The following is an 18,744-nucleotide window of genomic DNA, read 5'->3' as shown; positions in this document are numbered from 1 at the left end:
GCAAGAATGAATAAAATTGTGTTAGTAATTAAAAGGGTGTAATTTTACTTATAGATTATACATGCAATGGACAAAACACTGAAATTCTGACTGGAACAAAACTCAAAAGTAATGACACTAAAATCTCAACTATCAGCACAAATCATGGTCAAAGTGAAACAGTGTAGGATGAGTTATACATAAAAATATAATACTAACCATGAGCAACACTACCAGTATACATTTTTATAAGTTATCTGGGAATCAAACACATTTGCATTTCTACCCTCATTCTCATTTCAAAACTTAAATCCTCTAGAGTCTGACAGCTCAAGTTCAATCACATCCAACCCGTGGTCTTCATTGACATGCTGTTGTACCATCCTGGATTTGGTCTTCATTTATCCCTCCTACATCTAAAAGAGAACAGATTTTTACTGTATCCCAAATGTCCTGATGGTGTGCAAATACCAGGACAAAAGCACAAACATATAAGAAGAGATGCATATAATATAACATTTTCCACTTTATTATTTGGTAATTTTTTTGTGCATTGTTTCCTTTGCTTATGGGATTTCCTAATGGGATGAACTGGGAAATTATGGCTTAGTAAAAATAACTCCTATCTTATTTTCTTTATTGTGTAAGTTAGTTCAACTTTTAGCTCAATGGTCAATAATGGCTTAATATTAAATGCATAAATGTGAATGCAAAAAGTCTTTACTGTCAGATGCACTGGTATAGTAGCGACCAAAGGCAACGTCTCGTGGGATGTCTGGGTAAAGGTAGACGAGAGGATTCACTGGATCCTTCTCTCCATCAGTGACGGTATAGTCACGGATGATGTTCGGTAAAGAGATGTTGTTCAGATCTCTTCTAGTGTAAGAGTTTGTTGAATGCACCACAGGTTCCCCACCTGTGCTGACATGATAATCTCATAAGAGATTTTTCAGACACACCAAGATAGTTATCACAACATGAAATATTCCTGTTCAAACAAGTACAAACCATCCTTTGAACGGTCCACCCATGTGATGATGATTCCTCCACATCGAGAGTTTTCACTGAAGCGCAGAAGGAAAGTGCCAGGGAGTTTTTCACTCAATAAAGCCTTCTCACTCTCCTTACTCAAAAACCCCATAATGTACCTGTACACAGAGAATGTACGATATTCAATGTGATGCATGCACTATAGTACAAGTCTACAGAAGCCATACAACAGCTTTTGCTTGAATCCTAAAATTTAAGCCTCCTCTCAAATCTTGAACTATTTAAAAATCTGCCATCTCTTCAGCCAGTTTTCATGTAAGTGATTTGAAAAAGAAGGTTAAGCCCATTCAGATCTCTTACCCATCATTCCAAATGTTGGACACATATTTTTCAGTAAGGTCCAGATGTTCGTATATCCACTGCCAGAATGAATCACCAGACTCGGCAGACACCTTGATGAAAACACAAAAATTATTCTACACAATATAGTGTGATAATAAAAATAAATAATGCTTTCATTATCTCATTAATCATGTTTTTTCACCGCAAAAAGAATCACTGCTATAAAAGTATTTCATGTCTGTGCTTTGCAGTATCATGTTCTTCTCACTAAGTTTTGTTTTAGCAGTAAATCGTGTGGTGGCACACAAGAGGAACAAACAAAAGCGAGGTTGTTCAGGAAAGCGAAAGCAACTTTCCTGCCTTAGTTTCAATCATTTATATAAACTCACTTTATAAAATGTATTCCAATGGATGAGTCCTTCCGGGTTACCTTGGGCTTCACGACCTTAAAAGTTTAAAAAAAGAAATGTTCTTTCATTTAATCATGAGCATTTATGCAGTCCCATTTCAAGAGGTAAAATAAAGCACAAACAAACACACCAAGAACTTTATCGGCTAGCGTTCTCAGCTGCTCAGAGTTCAGCGCTCGTTTAGTGGCAGAAGAAAACTGCCAGCTTAAGACCTTCGAAAGCTGCCCCCATTTCACAGGTGGAGGATTCAAGAAGAACAACAGATTCTGAGAGAAAGTGTGAGATGGACAGCAAGAGTCAAAACAGAAACCTAAATAGAAGACAAAAACATTGATGAGGGAAATGGCCATACGTGGGGTTCACTGCAGAGCATGTTGTACCATAAGATGGAGCCCCAGGCACTCAGCTGCCAACCTCTGACCAACATCACCACAGGAAGACATGTGATCTGTTTGAACATGTTATCCAATGTTGCAGTTCAGAAAGAATTTAATGTTGTACCTTTGTCTCAGATAAGCACTGTATTCCAAAAGTCCACTTTTAGCAGAAACTTTACCGATAAATCAATGCATAGTTCAGGCAGAATGAGCTGCGTGTCACAGGTGATTAAGTGCAGCTCCTCAAACATATTGAGTGAAAACTGGAAAAAAGGAAGCTACTTAATAATAGCAATAATCAGTAGTTCACTTTAAGTGACTTTTGTTTATCATTTGGTTCTACCTCTTTACTTCTGTTGCTAGGTCTCATCTCCCTTGCAGTCTGTGGAAATCGAGAAAGATCAAGTCAGTAATTATAAATGGTCATTTATTTATTATATATTGTACTGTTTAAGTGTTTATCATCATACCAGATGACGGAAATCAGCAGCTAGACATCCACTAGATTCATCCAAGGTCATAACTTTGTTAACAGTACCTAAGAGAAAGAATTTTGTACATCTAGGACATAACACAATGTGTTGTATCAGTGAGGACCTCTGACATACATGAAAAAAATTAAATGTATTGCTCTATATACAGTATGTATTTGAAATTATGAGCTAATTCAGTAATTGCAATCGGCATTCATCTGTGCTCTTTGGGTTAATGTAATATGTTACATACCCTTTCACTTTATCCATCTCAGAAAATCCTCTAAATGATAAAAATATCCATGAAAAAAAAATATACACAAAAACAAAGGTCAATATATATATTAGTGATTTATTTCACTAATTCCATTAAAAAAGTGAAACTTGTATATTATATTCATTCATTACACACAGACTGATATATATCAAATGTTTATTTCTTTTAATTTTGATGATTATAACTGACAACTAAGGAAAATCCCAAATTCACTATCTCAGAAAATGTGAATAATATTGTGAAAAGGTTCAAATATTGAAGACACCTTGTGCCACACTCTAATCAGCTAATTAACTCAAAACACCTGCAAAAGCCTTTAAATGGTCTCCCAGTCTAGTTCTGTAGACTACACAATCATGGGGAAGACTGCTGACCTGACGTATGAATCAGGATTTCTGCATCCAAATTTTGTTTTCTATTGAGAAACATTAGATAGATAGATAGATAGATAGATAGATAGATAGATAGATATACTTACTTGTCAATAGAAATGTTGACCTTGGGTTGAGAGTTCAGTTCAGGAAGTTTGACTAGTAGTCTAGTATCATAAAGCACAAATAAAGCAATGACAATTGATGTCTATGAAAATGACCGCCAATACAGTATCTGTTGATACAATACTAAAATCTCTGAAACCCACCTGATCTTTACACAGAACTGAACTCCTTTTCTTATCACCAAGGGTCTCCGGCGATACAATGGCATAAAAGGCTGTCCCTCCACCACAAGAGAACTGAAAAACAGATCACATCAGATGTCATGTCTGGTTTCTTTTAGAAGTAACAAACCACAAAATTCATTTAAATTTCCCCATGAACCCACAAATACTCTATGGACAACCAAATGTTTTTTTTTTCTACAGCTTGTGTTTTACATATGAAACCACAGAAATGTATGAACAGATAAAGCATTGCGTCTCACTTTAATACAAGGTTTTTGAAGAGTGCAAGGGCCTGGTCATCTAGCTGGCTCTTGCCCAGTGTGAGGGGGTCGTTGTTGTAGGTGAATTTCTGCACCAATTCATGAACTTTCTTCAGCTGCTGACGGATCTGTTGAAGACACTCTGCCAAAACCGAGAACCTTAAGAGCAATTAGATCATAATTACAAATAATTCACAATAACTCACGTAACACAAGACAACATCTTCTGGGCCATGTTTAAATAAATAACCTAATAAAAATAAATGCAAATATATCGTTATATAATCCAGCATCACTCTGATACACACACATAACTTCATCAGATTTTTAATGAATTAAATAAATGACCAAGTTGTGTATTCACTGATAACGATTTACAAAGACATACATTTATTAATTAGCTAATTTAATTTCTGTACTACTTCAAGTCTGAAAATTATTAGAAAATTATTTTAATTAATGAAACCAATATTTAAACCTGTAAGTTGTTTAGAAAAAAAAAAAGAAGTAAACTGATTTCTGATGTTGTTGTTGCAGTGGCGAGCCCGATCGAAACTCTGAATCACTGAGTCAGTTGAGAGTCGAGTTAGTTCGATAACTGAATGAATCATGAATCATGGCATCGATGGTGCTTTTTGGAAACGATGCCCAGCTCGGTTGCGTGAACTGAATCATTGAAAAGAATCAAAACAAAATGATCAAAGCTATATCGCTCATGGAATATCGATGCGCCTGCCACATCTACTGCAGATTTTCTGTGAATAGAACGATGAAATCTCGGTCAGATGCTTACAAAACGCTATTGTCTTATTTAATAATATTTGGAATAAAGGGCACGAGTTATACTACTCTTTACAATTTTGAAGCTTGACAGACGAGCCTTCAATCAGTGTCATGATTCTGTGACTAACTTTTGGATGTGAATGTCCTTCAGAATTTCCCCTTTTTCAAAACATGAGAGTGGGTAAATGATATGAAAACATCAGCATTATAATAATTGTTCTTTTTGTGTGTGTCTTCATTAGGTTATCTTCTGTCCAGGATTAGTATCAACATCCAGAGGTTCTCACCAGCTCTGCAGCTGCTTCAGACAAGTGTTGTGTGGCCCGCCGATACAAGCCATCTGCTGTCTCTTCTTCCACTCAGGTAACTCTTCTGATATGAGTGTGAGCTGGATCTGCTCGGCTAGAGTCAGTGCATAAGCAGTTTCTTTCATCACCATCTGCACACACAACGCGTTTACACAGGATGCTATCACAATCACTGTTCCTATATACTACAGATACACTACACTGAAAAAACTGCCACATCGACCACATTCCTACAGATATTCATATTCACGAGGTCACACTCGCAAACAACTCTGCAAGTGTGTTTACATACCTACCTCTCTTTTTATGTGTAGGTCAGTAAACATTTGTCCAGTGGCAATTTCCTCATGTTGACTCTCTTTTGTTGTATGACACATTGTTTGAGACTCGACTGAAAATATGAAGAATAATGTCCACAAAACTGTAAAAATAAATCTTAAAAATGTAAGTCTTTCATATTTCAAGTGCCCCATATTCTAATACGTTTATATAGACAGTTAGATAGATAGATGGACTATATATATATATATATATATATATATATATATATATATATATATATATATATATATATATATATATATATGATATGCTTTGTCATTTGATTGATCTATAAATTTTTACAGAGCAGAAATAGTTATAATTCTCTAATTTTACTTTGACCCTCTGAAGGCTTTCTCTTGGAGTCATACTCGTACTGCAGATCTTCCAAAACCTGAATGTCCTGTTCTGTTTCCTGATGGAAAAAAAGTAGCGACTGTAGTGAAAGTTTCAAGATATCATCACATAGTTAAAGTGAAATACCCCAAAACAAGAGTCTGTTGAGTAATTTAAGTGTCATGTTTTCAATTCGAATGAATGTGAGAGTAATGTGGCTTAGTAATTTGAAAAAGATACCTGCACACTCTTCTTTAAGATGTTTGTTTTTTTGTCCAACTCTTTTTCTTCTTCCATCATACCTCCCTGTAATGAGTGAGTTTTACCCTGAACACAAACAATATCAGACACGTACTTATCAGACACATACATATAGACTAATGAACGTCTCTATGTTTTGAAAAAAAAAAAAGGTTTGATGACATACTTGAGAAACAAGTGCCTTCTCCTGGGTGTTATATATGTTCATAGCCATGTGAACAAGATCCTCCTAGAAGAGCTCATAATAGGATTCATTTGTCCAAAGTTTTACACAAAAAATATATAGTTATTATATCATAAATACAATATTAATAGAAAACAGAGCAGATAGACATTGTGTACCTGTAGGTTGTAGATGTTTAGTTTCCTTTTGGTTCGCTGTACCAGGAAGTTTTCGCAGCAAATGAAAGTTATGATAAGTATCATGGTGGGCCCAGAAGGGCAATGCCCCACCCATTTCTTTCAGCTGTGGCCCACCCAGTCCCAGTGAGAAGCTGGTAATTTTCCATATGTATGTTATTTATCAAAAGATAATTATAAATGTATAGTTTCATTATAACTTTATATATGTTATTTAAAATATGTTTAAGGTGAATTTTCATGGTCAATTAAAGGCAGTTTATTAATTTCCTCTCTTCCTATAGGTGCTTACCCCATGCTTGTCAAAATAACGATTGGTCAGTTTCTGTTAGTGCCACCCACAATTATGTTAATGACGCGAGTGTAAGTGTTAAATTTGAAAGCTGAATTTGAAAATAGTGAAAAAAAACCCTCATTCTGAATTTAAAAAGTATATATTGGATTTCCCACATTAAATGTAAGTAAATGTTAGCATTGAATCCGGATCACCTACAAATGAAACCAGGGGCCTGTACCATGAAGCTGGATTAGCTGGCTAGCCTTACACTTACACTAGTAATTTACACTCCATGGCTAAACTGCTCCAGGGCAGATTATGTTCTGAGTTAGACATCTCAAACTGAAGATGGACCAATCAGATGTGAGAAAAGTGACACATGTCTGACACAAAATCACTCCAGTTTATCTTGCTCCAAATTAAAGGTCACTAATGCTAAAAAAAAAAAAAAAAGATTTCTGGCTTTAATAATGATTACTGAGTCATTTTATGATTTACATAATTTTTTTGTGATTTATATTTTTATTATTATTATTTATCTTTTACACACAAGCAATTTTAGTTTAACAGTTATTCTAAATCATTTATTTTAAATAAATATTAATGTATGCAGATCATGTAATATGAAATAAGCTGTAGTATCGATAGATTGCACTATTTAAAATTTGTATATGTTCGAGTCTCTATCACTATATATTTTCAAATGTATAAACTAAGTTAACAAGTTTCACTTGTCACTGCACTAATAGAGTAAGATTATTTATTTTATTTCTCCTCCTTCATTTTTCATATGATGTTTAAATTTGTCATATCCCTTTATCAAAACCTTTAACCTTCAGTTTTGAATCTCACTGGGTCTTGCGAGAAGTAAATCAAACTTGCTTTGTGTTGCAAGGCTCGTGATTGGCTGTTCACCAGTGATGTCACACATTCATGTGCACACGCTCCACAAACTCAGGATCAAAAAAACCTGAGTTGAGGTAAAGAATGTTGATGGACAGCATCATACCAACAAAGCCGGATTGGAGAGGTTTGGTTTTGTCAACTCAAAACTAATCCTGTAACTCTGAATTTGTTCAGGTACCATCATGGTACAGGCCCCAGACCAGTGGGTGATGGATTAGAAACTTCTGAGCCAAGCTTGTTTAAAGCATAAAAATAAATACGGACTGTTGAATGCTTGAATCTGATTGGCTGACGAACATTCTGGGGTGTGCGCGATTATTTTCTGGGAAATGCACTGTGAGTGTCATTCCAGTCAGCTGTCTCTTGACCACATTACATTTCCATATCACTTTGCATAGTAAACCTGTAATAACGATCACATATTTTGTATATATGGTGCCAAACTCCCCCAGAAAGCTCACTTTGGTCAGCTGTTTTGAACTGCTGAAAGGAACTAAAAACAAACTTCGTTTCGTTCTGATTTTGTTGGAAAATTACATCGTATCAGTTTGTTCTTCGATTTCATTTGAAGTATATCAGGGCCTTTAGTGTTCAACTTAACCTTTTCTATTGAATTAATGTCAACCATTATTCATTTTCCTTTGACATATTAAGTGTTAAGCACATTCAAAGTTAAGCTTGTAAATGCATTGCATTTAAAAATGAATATTCAGTGCATGGATTATGAAATGTAATTATCAAATCTTTAATAATATTGAAAATAATAAGTAATAAAAACACCCAAAGGATTAAAATTGCTGCCCGAGGCTATTGGCATGTTTGGAAGCAATCATTATTTATTTATACACTCATGTTTGGTGCTAGACTTGTCTTACACACTTTATCTTTAAGCTTCATAAAGATTTCCATCTGGAGAAAAATAAAAAATAATAGTAATACATGAATATAAACCGTTTAATAGTCTTTATTTTTACTTCACATGACAGTATGTAACATTGCTTTATTTGACCTGGCTTTGAACTGTAGTATTATTTTGAAGGTCGGCTGATGTTTATTTCTGTTAGACTGTATCTTGCTGGTGTGTGTGTGTACATGGGCATAATGCAATTGTATGGAAAGATATTTTAATGTGCAAAAAATAAATAAATGCTTCACAAGATGGATGAGAATGTCCTTTTCACAAACAAATGTCTTCACAGAAACAGTTTGTCAGAGTTTTTGTATATATCCAGTATATCCGTACTAGTATTAGTGACTGGTACACAGAAAAATAAAAGAAAAACAATGCAACATGCAAGTTTCTTTACAATATGTTCACGTTTTATACTAACAAAAAGAACAGGATTACACTGTTTTAAGTGTATTCTTTAATTTGATAGAAGAAAATAGCTCCTCTTCACACAAGTGGAAAATAAATGGATTAGATTCATATATATATATAAAAAAACATGCAAAGATAAATCATTTGGGTATCACTATTAGTTTGCATTATTCAATATAGATGTATGTGTGCCAGATACAATACTTCTAGAAACAGATGAATTTTCCTCCATAAGAAAAGCACTGCATTCAATTTAGATGCATTAGTGGAGAAACGTTCCTCATATCAGGTTTGCCTTGAGGTGCTCTAACACTTGCAGGGTCTTGAAAAAGGTCTAAAAACATATATACATGAGATATGAATCTTGTTTTTCAGTTACAGAAATATATGAAGTAGAAAAAAGAAAGTAATAACTTACTCATCTGACACAGAAATTATGCGCCTGCCTATATATGGCTTGATATATGACCGAGGTTTGTCTATCTCCATCTCTTCTGTATCTGTAGGACAAAAGATCAATGATGTAAGGCATGTCGATAGTGACAGTACACACAGACATGCTCTCTAACATACAAGTTCCACTAACATTTTACAAAAGCAAAGTCCCCAAATAGTCTTTGTGAACAGTAGTATTGTAGAACAAAATAGGAATTTGTTAGGTTTGACATCCATTTTGCTTGGAAAAGGTGGTTAGATTAAAATAAATGGCACTTGGTTCAACATTTTGTTATTTAATGCAATGACATCACCATATACTGTATGTAAACACATTTAGAAGAAAAATGTCCTATAATAAATTAAAATACATACAGTGTATTTATTTTGTGACGTTGTACCCTTAAGATCTGGATCATAATCTTATGTAGCAGGCTATTGAAATCTGTTGTTTCAGTTTTACACTCTTATCTTGCTGTATTTTTTAAATGAATGAATGGTTACATAAAGAATATCTACCATCAGAAGAGCTGATATAGTAGCGACCAAAGGCGTCATCTTTTGGGATATCTGGGTAAAGGTAGACGAGGGGGTTGACTGGAATCTTCTGTGAAGCGGTGAGAGTGTAGTCGCGGATGACGTTGGGCAAGGAAATGGACGCCAGGTCTGATTTAGTGTAGGGCTTGACTGAATGTGTCTTAGGTTCACCTGTATTTGATGACATTCATTCACATATATTACAAGAATGAAAGACAGATATATAAATAAATAATTGATCAAATACTCCAATTCAAACCAGCACACACCGTCCTTGGAATAATCCACCCATGTGATGGTGATTCCTCCGTCTCGACACGATTCACTGAAGCGCAGAAGGAAAGTGCCAGGCAGTTTGTTGCTCAACAAAGCCCTCTCTCGCTCTTTACTCAAAAACCCTATAATATACCTGTGTATATATGTGGAAAAAAATATAAAATAGGAGTGGATAACGATGTCAAAGAAACTTACATATTCATGGCAGTTATAATACTATTAATTGGAATATAACTTTAGAACATTTTGCCATATTATCATGCTGTTTCGGCTTAGTTGATTTTAAAGCAGCAACTTATATATTATTGTGTGAAATCCGATTTTCAAAAGAAAAAAGTAGGATGGGATTTTTTTTTATTTTATTGGGAATTGCTTGTATTGTGAAAAGTGGGAGTATTAATTATCAAAATCCAACATAGGCAGAGTCACACAAAGACGAGCATGTTTTTTTCTTTGGAATAAAGCAGCTGTATCAATGAATCCTACACAATAAGACCAGAAAGACAGTGGCGTGCACAGACCTCCGGAGGGGTAGGGGCTAAAAGACGTTGCTAGGACACAATCGCGGTCCGAGGGGGTCCCCCTCTGTTGAAATCACAGTCTGGGGGCACATAGACTGGACCGAAAGGGAACTTAAGTGTCGTGATTAAAGGGGCAGGGGCTCGAGCCCCCAATTCCAACATTAGTTTGCTCTATTCTTTTTCTATTGTATCTGTTTTCTTTTTATTTATTATATGTTTTTTTTTTACTTGCTATGTGTACTGCGTTGGGCTAACTGAGACTTGATATAGCAATTGTATATCATTGCTCTTTTGTTGATTTTGATTGCTTCCATTTTTGTAAGTCACTTTGGATAAAAGTGTCTGTAATGTTATGGAAATGCAAAATTACTGAACCTAAACACAGGAGCCTTGACTGAAATTCTTTATATATTTTAAATGCTTCATATATTTTAGAATTCTAGGACTTAAAAAAAATCTACGATAATAATAATAATAATTTAATAAATATTGGTTCTTTGTACACATCTAAAATGGAACGGATTCTAAAATATAGCAGACAGATAGTTCCCGCCCTAGATGCTGTATTTGTTCCATTGTCTGTAGCGATGGAACTCTTACCCATCATTCCAGATGTTGAGCAGGTGTCTTTTAATAAGGTCCAGAACTCCATCTATCCACAGCCAGAAAGGTACACCCCTCTCATTAGGAGACATCTAGGCAAAAACACACAAGTTATTTACTCTGCTTCCATTTTATTAGCTAAAGCATTGGCATGGCATTGCATCATCAATGTTGACGTGACAATATTTATTGCACTTCCCCTTAAAATGAAAATAAAATAACATATGTCCAGTTAGTTTCGATTTCTGAATGCACAGCTGTTCTTTGTGGAATCCGGCTATTCCACTAAGTTTTGGTTTAGCAGTAAATCATGTGGTGACAGCAGAGGAACAAACAAAATGTTAAAGAAAATGAAAGTAACTCTCTTGCTTTTGTTTGAACTGTTTCCATAAACTCACCTTACAAAATGTATTCCAGTTAATGAGACCTTCAGGGTCACCTTGGGCATCATGACCTGAAAACAGATACAAAATTTAGTGCTTTGTATTGGAACTATCAGCATTTACTCAGTCCCATTTCAATAGGTTAAAAAATAAAGCACAAACAAACACACCAAGAACTTTATCGGCTAGCATTCTCAGCTGCTCAGAGTTCAGCGCTCGTTTAGTGGCAGAAGAAAACTGCCAGCTTAAGACCTTCGAAAGCTGCCCCCATTTCACAGGTGGAGGATTCAAGAAGAACAACAGATTCTGAGAGAAAGTGTGAGATGGACAGCAAGAGTCAAAACAGAAACCTCAATAGAAGACAGAAACATTGATGAGGGGAAATGGCCGTACGTGGGGTTCACTGCAGAGCATGTTGTACCATAAGATGGAGCCCCAGGCACTAGGTAACTGATTCACATGGGAGATCACCACAATAGGAAGTGATGTGATCTGTTTAATAACAAAAAAAAAAGAAAGAAAAAAAAAAACAGGTCTGGTCAGAATAACTGGTCTGATCTACAGTTGATATGTCACAATAAGTAGCTACATTGCAGAGTACTTTACCGATAAATCAACACACAGTTCTGGCTGAATGAGTTGAGTTTCAAAGTTAAGTATGTGCAGCTCCTCAGAAATGATGAGAGGAGTCTGTAATAACAAGGAGGAAAACATCAGCAATTCCTTCACTTCATTAAATTTGACATCACTGTATGTGTTTTTTGGCCTACCTCACTGGTTCTGTTGTTACTTTTCATCTCTTTTAATTGCTGTGGTAATCAGAGGGAACGAAAGATCAACAATAAACGTTCGGTTAGATATTATATTTATTTATTACTAGCAGTAATATGTTTGTTTTTCACACCTTACCAAATGACGAAATTCAGCTGCTAGACATCCACTGGATTCCTCCAAGTTCATAACTTTAGAAAATGTTCCTAAAATGTTGAATTTCCTCGATCTAGGACATCAGGAAACAGACATTTGGATTATTTGAGCTCTGATGGCGTGCATACAAATGCCAATGGTGTTTCTTGCTAAATAATAAAATGTTAAAAAATTGAATTCAGAACAAAACAGAATCATTTGATAATTAGGGTTTAGATTTTGCATTTCTAGCTTATCTTCTGATAATTATAATGATCACTGTGCAAGACTACACAATGCAGTTACTGTACAGTAATATCATTACAGGTATTTTTGTGGTTGTTATGCTATGTGTCTAAATGCATTGGCTCATTCCAAACATCACATTATAAAAATAAGTCACATTTGTGTTATGAGTTTCTTTGTAATATGTTACGTACCCTTTTATTGCGTCTCTCTCTGTTAAATCTCTACAGAAGAAAAACAAATATACTGTATGAATTCGTAGATAGATAGATAGATAGATAGATAGATAGATAGATAGATAGATAGATAGATAGATAGATAGATAGATAGATAGATAGATAGATGGAAAGGTTTTGCTTACTTGTCAATAGAGACTTTTACTTTGAGTTGACAGTTCAGTTCAGGGAGCTTGACTAGAGATCTACAAAATAATACATATCGACATCGTGAAGATTAAAGGTTTTATTAATTTACCATCAATTAAAATAAGGAACATCACAGTGTTATGGACGGAAACTTAAAGAAACCCACCTGATCTTGACTGTGAACTGAACTCCTGTTTTTATCACCAAGGGTCTCTGAGGATGTGTCGGCATACAAGGCTGTCTCTCCACCACAAGAGAACTGAAAGACACATCACAACCACTGCCATCCTGTTCGACACTTAAATCTTTCAGAAGTGACGCACACCACAAAATATATTCAAATTCCCCTGTTGAACCTTTAACCCCACAAATCCTCCCATCAATACCCAAATGCTTTTTTTTTTTTTTTTTTACAGCTTGTGCTCTACATATGAAACCACAGAAATGTATGAACAGATAAAGCATTGCGTCTCACTTTAATACAAGGTTTTTGAAGAGTGCAAGGGCCTGGTCATCTAGCTGGCTCTTGCCCAGAGTGAGGGGGTCGTTGTTGTAGGTGAATTTCTGCACCAATTCATGAACCTTCTTCAGCTGCTGACGGATCTGTTGAAGACACTCTGCCACCACTGTGAACCTGGATCACAATTCATGTATTAGCTAATTATAAAAATAATGTATCAGTATCACCAACAACAACAAAACAAAATGAAGGACAATATGAGCTTATCAGCTCCAGTTTGAGACTACGTTGGATATAGAAATACTTTTATAAATAGCCTTTTGGAACAACTTGTAATTTCAAGTAGATATTTGTCATTATTTTGTTTCCAGGTCATTTGAAGCGGACCCCGGAGGTTCTCACCAGCTCTGCAGTTGGTCCAGACATGCATTGGGCGGCCCGCCGATACAAACCATCTGCTGTCTCTTCTTCCACTCAGGTAACTCTTCTGATATGAGTGTGAGCTGGATCTGCTCTGCTAGAGTCAGTGCATTAGCGATTTCTTTTATCACCACCTGCACACATATTTATGCTATATTTAAGAAAAAATTATGATACTGTAGAAAATGGTAACATTAAAGTCACCTTAAAATAAACACTGACACTTTTTTTATATCCATGTGCCCTTGTAATCTTTAATCAAAATAACTTCCCCTCCCTCTTGCAATGACATCTCTCTTCTCATATGACACGTTTACTGGTTTAAGGGTTGGAACAATTAAACGATCCAATCAATTCCCAATGGATAAAATCAAGTCCCACCCTACATCTGTTCAAGTTTGAGAAGCTAGAGATATAAACATCAAAACCAGCCTCCCCAACACACTCGATCTGCTCCAGTTTGTATTCAGTATAACCACTCTACAAAAGTTGCAAAGAAAATAAAGTCTCCTATGTTAGAATGCTGTTCATTGACTTTAGCTCAGCATTCAACACAATAATCCCACAACAGCTCATTAATAAACTAAACCTGCTGGGCCTTAATTGTTCCCTCTGTAATTGGATCCTGGACATTCTAACTGGAAGACCTCAGTCAGTCTGTGTCAGCCACAACACCTCAAGCACTACCACACTGAGCACAGGTGCCCCACAAGGCTGTGTGCTCAGCCCGCTGCTCTTCACAATGTTGAGCCACAACTGCACTTCCGAGTTCAGCTCCAATCACATCATCAAGTTTGCAGATGACACAACGGTGGTAAGTCTCATCAGCAACAGTGATTAAACGCACAACAGAGAGGAAGTAGCACAACTGACTGAATGGTGTGGCACTAACAACCTGTCCATCAATGTGGGGAAGACAAAGGAGGTTGTGATGAACTTCAGGAGAAACTCTGTTGACTGGGGGTGGCCATCGACAGCTCGACTGTGGAGAGAGTCAACAGCACTAGATTCCTGGGGGTGCACATCAAAGAGGATCTCACCTGAACCACCAAAACCATGTCATTCTCCAAGAAGGCACAACAGCGCCTACACTTTCTATGCTGGCTGAAAAGAGCAAGTCTCCCTCCACCCATCCTCACCACATTCTACAGGGGCACCATTGAGAGTGTGCTGACCAGCTGCATCACTGTCTGGTTTCTAACTGTAGTGCAGCAGACTGCAATACCCTCCAGTGGACAATGAACACAGCTGTAAAGTTCAGCACCAGATCCGACCCATCACCCGTGATAATATAAAAATTAAATCCGCACTCGCCCAGAGCCGTTAATATTTGGCCCGTTACCCAACCCGCGCCCGCGATAAATCACACACGCTAAAATCATTGCAATTAAAGTATTTTATTTTTTATCTCGCACCTCTCTCAATATCACAACAGCATCATGAATGGGCTAATGGAACAGGCTAAAGTGCACTTTGTTTTGCGCCATTTAAGTAGTCTACCATCGGCACCTAAATAGGCTATGGAACCTGATAACTATACAAAAATAGACCTATTAATGAAAAAAATTTAAGAACAAGAAAATACACACTGTCGCAGTGGTGGTGACGTGATGGGTCAAATGTCATATCATTGTTGTGTTTGTGTAATGGTAATTTACACAACATTTTTATATATATATATATATATATATATATATATATATATATATATATATATATAAGTATATTTATAGTCAAAATCTGTCAGTAGGTTAGTTGTTTATAGGTACAATATTTACGTGAAGCCTTTGTATTTTTTTGTTTATTTATATATTGTATATTTATAATCAAAATCTGTCAGTAGGTTAGTTGTTTATAGGTACAATATTTACGTGAAGCCTTTGTATTTTTTTGTTTATTTATATATTGTATATTTATAATCAAAATCTGTCAGTAGGTTAGTTGTGTATAGGTTTATACTGTTTTACTCCATTGCTGTATGTCTGTATTTATGTAGCACTGTGGTCCTGTGAGGCATAACATTTTGTTCCACTGTATGTCCACACATGTAGCGGGATAACAATAAAGCTCAGCCTGAACTTGTTATTATTGAGATAACACTAACTTGATAATCACTTTTGCCTTTGCCTTTATGTTACACTTTTTTTGTGTTAAACTTGGAGGCTTAGATTAACATCACAATAGAAAAGTTATAGTAACTTCTGTTTCATGCAGACTTTACTTGCACATTCCTACAGATGTGAATATTCCTGAGCTCAATCTTTCAGCTAAATCTATGTAGAGACATATTATTGCATCTTGACCTACCTCTCTTTTCATGCTCAGCCCAACAAACATTTGTCTAATTGCCATTTCCTCCTGCTGGATCTCTTTTGTTTTCTGGCTATTCATTTCAAATTCCACTGAAAATATAAAAATACAGATCCATACCATTTCTCACTCATGTGAATTCACACTGTATTTGTCCACAGCATTGATCTAACCAAATATATCACAAAATATGAGATGATACCAGGAGAGAAATGATAAAAATGTATCTAATGTTACCTCGACTGTGCAAAGTATTTCTCTTGAAGTCGTACTCATCTTGCACATCCTCCAGATCTTGAATGTCCTGTTCAATTTCCTAGAAGCAATACATTTTCCACAAGTGCAGCAGTTTGAAAAATTTTACTTTCATGTAAACCGGTGTCATTTAAAGCATTTTTGTGGTAAAAACCCAAAACCATATCATTATTCACTGAGATGGTTTACCTGCACAGTTGTTTTCAAATTGTTGACTTTATTGCCCAACTCATTTTGCTGTTCCATAGTGATACTCCCATGTGAGGACCCACCTTTACCCTAAAAGCAAATTTACGAAGATGAATGATAAACGCATGTGCAGGTTTGAAATGCCAGCTGTAATGGAAGACTAAATGCCTTACTTGAGTTCTAAGTGCATTTTCCAGTATCTTTCTTTCTTCATTTAAAGTGCTAGCTATGATCATAGCCATGTGAACAGGATCCTCCTGGAAGTGGTCCTAATGGGAGACAATTATTTCCATTAGCAAGGCCGTTTTATTTTAGAATAATGAAATCAGCTATATTAATGTATATTGGATGTAATATTGTATGAAAAACAATAAAAAAATAGCACCTGTAGGTTTCGCTTAATTTTGCGTATATTATGCTGTAAAAGGAAGTTGTTTCCTAGGTTGAGACGGCTGTAGTGCTCATCCAGTTGGTTAAGGAGTTCATGGAAGCGCAGGGTTGCCAAAGATACGTTACTTGCAACTGATTCCCTGCAACCAACAATAAAGTGTAAAAGATATGATGACAAATGAAGCATTAAATTAAAACAAGTCTCACCAGTCGTGACTCTCAATCCATTGACTGAGATACTGTCGGATCTCCATTGGAAAAGCCTCATCGTAAAGCTGGTCCACTTGCTCTAAATACAGAGAGTCCAGCAGCTGCAGCTGGCTCCAGAGTGTCATCTGAAGACATAAACCACAAGCTTATATGAAGTAGTGCAAGAGCATTTATATGCAACATCCTGCCTTTGTTGAAATTTGTCACATAGTACAATGTTTATGTGCAGTTGTGTTGATAGTTACTATATTAAAATGTGTTATAAAAATGCACAAATGTATTATTTTTTAAGAATTTATCACACTTTCATTTAAATATTAATATTTAAATAAAAAAAGTATCATTACTCAGAAACTCACTCATCTTTAAAGTCACTGACCACGGTCACACTAGACTTTCATTTAGACTGTTTTACGATTTAGACAGGCTACTCGTAAATTTCACTCTTAAAAAATAGTTTTGTATGCATGGGAGCAAGGGTCATCAAACCCTTGTATTAATTTGTACTCATTTTTTCTTCAGGTCATAGCTGACCAATACTGAACTTTTAAAGGCAAAGAAATTAAAGACTTTTTTTGCACGAGTTTGCGTCTCCGCTGTCCCGTATTCGCAAATATGAATGGAAATCAATGGAACAAAAATTTTAGTATATATGACCGCACCATATGACAGAGCAAAATATAATTCTAAAGACTGATTAAATGCTTCTGTTCTGTGCAGTTTATATTTAACACGTCCGTTCTTTTTTAAGCTGTATGTAAATAATAATAATAATAATAATTGTAAAGACAACCATGTTTTCAACTCAGTTTTCATTGCATTATAAACAGAGTAAACTCATTTACATACTATTATATTAACATTTGCCAATTTTCCCACACCCTTTACAGAAAGAACGCTTAGATAACATAGCAGAAAATTACCTTTCAACATAGAAGTTGGGTCAAGGCACAAAAGCAGTATATCTCAGGCTTAGCAAATACACAAGATACAAGTAGACTGAACTGTTTCTGCTTCAGACTATTCTCTTCAGAGACCCCATAATGGTAAAATATGAAATGCTGACGCAGGTTACAGCCCCCACTGGCACCGTAGGCCAATCGGAATGCTCTAATTACCATATGCAAATACAGCAGCGATAAGAACCAATCAGGTTCCACTACGAACGCTTAGCCGCGCACCTTTAGCGTATGGCTGTTCTCGGCAAGCGCAGCCCTCCCTTTACTTTCACACTGATCACAGAATAGCAACTGATGTGAAAACAGAAACTTAGAAAATCACTAGACTAGTATTACATTAAGTTTGGCAATAAGATAAAAGCCGCTCATAATCATCTAAGAAGCACTGATAATTAAATTAAAAGAGAAAGGAAGTGACATCTGTGGTTGCATCACTGACTTTATGTGGACGAGTCTGTCAGGGTGATTACTGTTTGGATTGGGGGGGTTGTGAAACTGAAGGCACAGCCACTGTGCAAGCACGCGTTTTCTGAGAAAGCGAGACCTAAACAGAGAAACGAAACTTGGATTTACGTCAATTCCCTATTATTTTACTACACGCCACTGGATGTTTTAAGGATACCCCCTTGGTTGTCCA

At 35.9% G+C, this 18,744-nt stretch overlaps 2 protein-coding genes across 3 annotated transcripts; both read right to left on the bottom strand.

The window, feature by feature from the left end:
* Positions 1 to 16: 16 nt before the first annotated feature.
* LOC127965593 (signal transducer and activator of transcription 1-alpha/beta) lies at positions 17 to 6,392 on the bottom strand. 2 transcript variants are annotated; one of them, XM_052566449.1, is made up of 20 exons: positions 6,121 to 6,392; positions 5,945 to 6,007; positions 5,758 to 5,844; positions 5,518 to 5,596; positions 5,157 to 5,251; positions 4,840 to 4,991; positions 3,770 to 3,928; positions 3,489 to 3,581; positions 3,327 to 3,386; positions 2,825 to 2,854; positions 2,569 to 2,659; positions 2,442 to 2,480; positions 2,278 to 2,361; positions 2,074 to 2,169; positions 1,852 to 1,987; positions 1,701 to 1,756; positions 1,330 to 1,421; positions 988 to 1,127; positions 704 to 895; positions 17 to 395 (listed from the first exon to the last, which is right to left on the bottom strand). In XM_052566449.1, exons 1-20 carry the CDS (start codon positions 6,202 to 6,204, stop codon positions 340 to 342), a joined length of 1,884 nt encoding a protein of 627 aa, XP_052422409.1. In that variant the 5' UTR covers positions 6,205 to 6,392; the 3' UTR covers positions 17 to 339. The 2 variants fall into 2 exon arrangements, with proteins under 2 accessions (XP_052422409.1, XP_052422410.1); XM_052566450.1 differs by having other exon boundaries at positions 5,758 to 5,855; positions 5,945 to 6,191.
* Positions 6,393 to 8,399: 2,007 nt separating this feature from the next.
* Positions 8,400 to 18,226, bottom strand: LOC127965590 (signal transducer and activator of transcription 1). Its single transcript, XM_052566442.1, has 23 exons — positions 18,072 to 18,226; positions 17,146 to 17,273; positions 16,934 to 17,078; positions 16,722 to 16,817; positions 16,549 to 16,638; positions 16,342 to 16,420; positions 16,102 to 16,196; positions 13,777 to 13,928; positions 13,390 to 13,548; positions 13,081 to 13,173; positions 12,911 to 12,970; positions 12,744 to 12,773; positions 12,307 to 12,397; positions 12,168 to 12,206; positions 12,004 to 12,087; positions 11,791 to 11,889; positions 11,568 to 11,703; positions 11,413 to 11,468; positions 11,012 to 11,106; positions 9,884 to 10,023; positions 9,597 to 9,785; positions 9,061 to 9,142; positions 8,400 to 8,976 (listed from the first exon to the last, which is right to left on the bottom strand). Exons 2-23 carry the CDS (start codon positions 17,271 to 17,273, stop codon positions 8,949 to 8,951), a joined length of 2,166 nt encoding a protein of 721 aa, XP_052422402.1. The 5' UTR covers positions 18,072 to 18,226; the 3' UTR covers positions 8,400 to 8,948.
* Positions 18,227 to 18,744: the final 518 nt, after the last annotated feature.

Source organism: Carassius gibelio, chromosome B9 (genome assembly GCF_023724105.1).
Source record: "Carassius gibelio isolate Cgi1373 ecotype wild population from Czech Republic chromosome B9, carGib1.2-hapl.c, whole genome shotgun sequence".
NCBI lineage: Eukaryota > Metazoa > Chordata > Actinopteri > Cypriniformes > Cyprinidae > Carassius > Carassius gibelio.
This window is presented reverse-complemented; position numbering and strand designations above follow the sequence as displayed.

What these genes read in the sequence shown, in the direction of transcription:
- LOC127965593 (XM_052566449.1), bottom strand. Translation starts at nt 6,204, where the DNA reads ATGATACTTATCATAACTTTCATTTGCTGCGAAAACTTCCTGGTACAG. An exon ending in CTGAAGCAGCTGCAGAGCTG is followed by an intron (nt 3,929 to 4,839) that starts GTGAGAACCTCT and finishes ATTGCTCTTAAG; the next exon opens with GTTCTCGGTTTTGGCAGAGT. An exon ending in CAGTTCTGTGTAAAGATCAG is followed by an intron (nt 3,387 to 3,488) that starts GTGGGTTTCAGA and finishes TTATGATACTAG; the next exon opens with ACTACTAGTCAAACTTCCTG.
- LOC127965590 (XM_052566442.1), bottom strand. Translation starts at nt 17,273, where the DNA reads ATGACACTCTGGAGCCAGCTGCAGCTGCTGGACTCTCTGTATTTAGAG. An exon ending in GAGAGAGACGCAATAAAAGG is followed by an intron (nt 12,398 to 12,743) that starts GTACGTAACATA and finishes CTGATGTCCTAG; the next exon opens with ATCGAGGAAATTCAACATTT. An exon ending in CTATATCAGCTCTTCTGATG is followed by an intron (nt 9,143 to 9,596) that starts GTAGATATTCTT and finishes TTTGTCCTACAG; the next exon opens with ATACAGAAGAGATGGAGATA.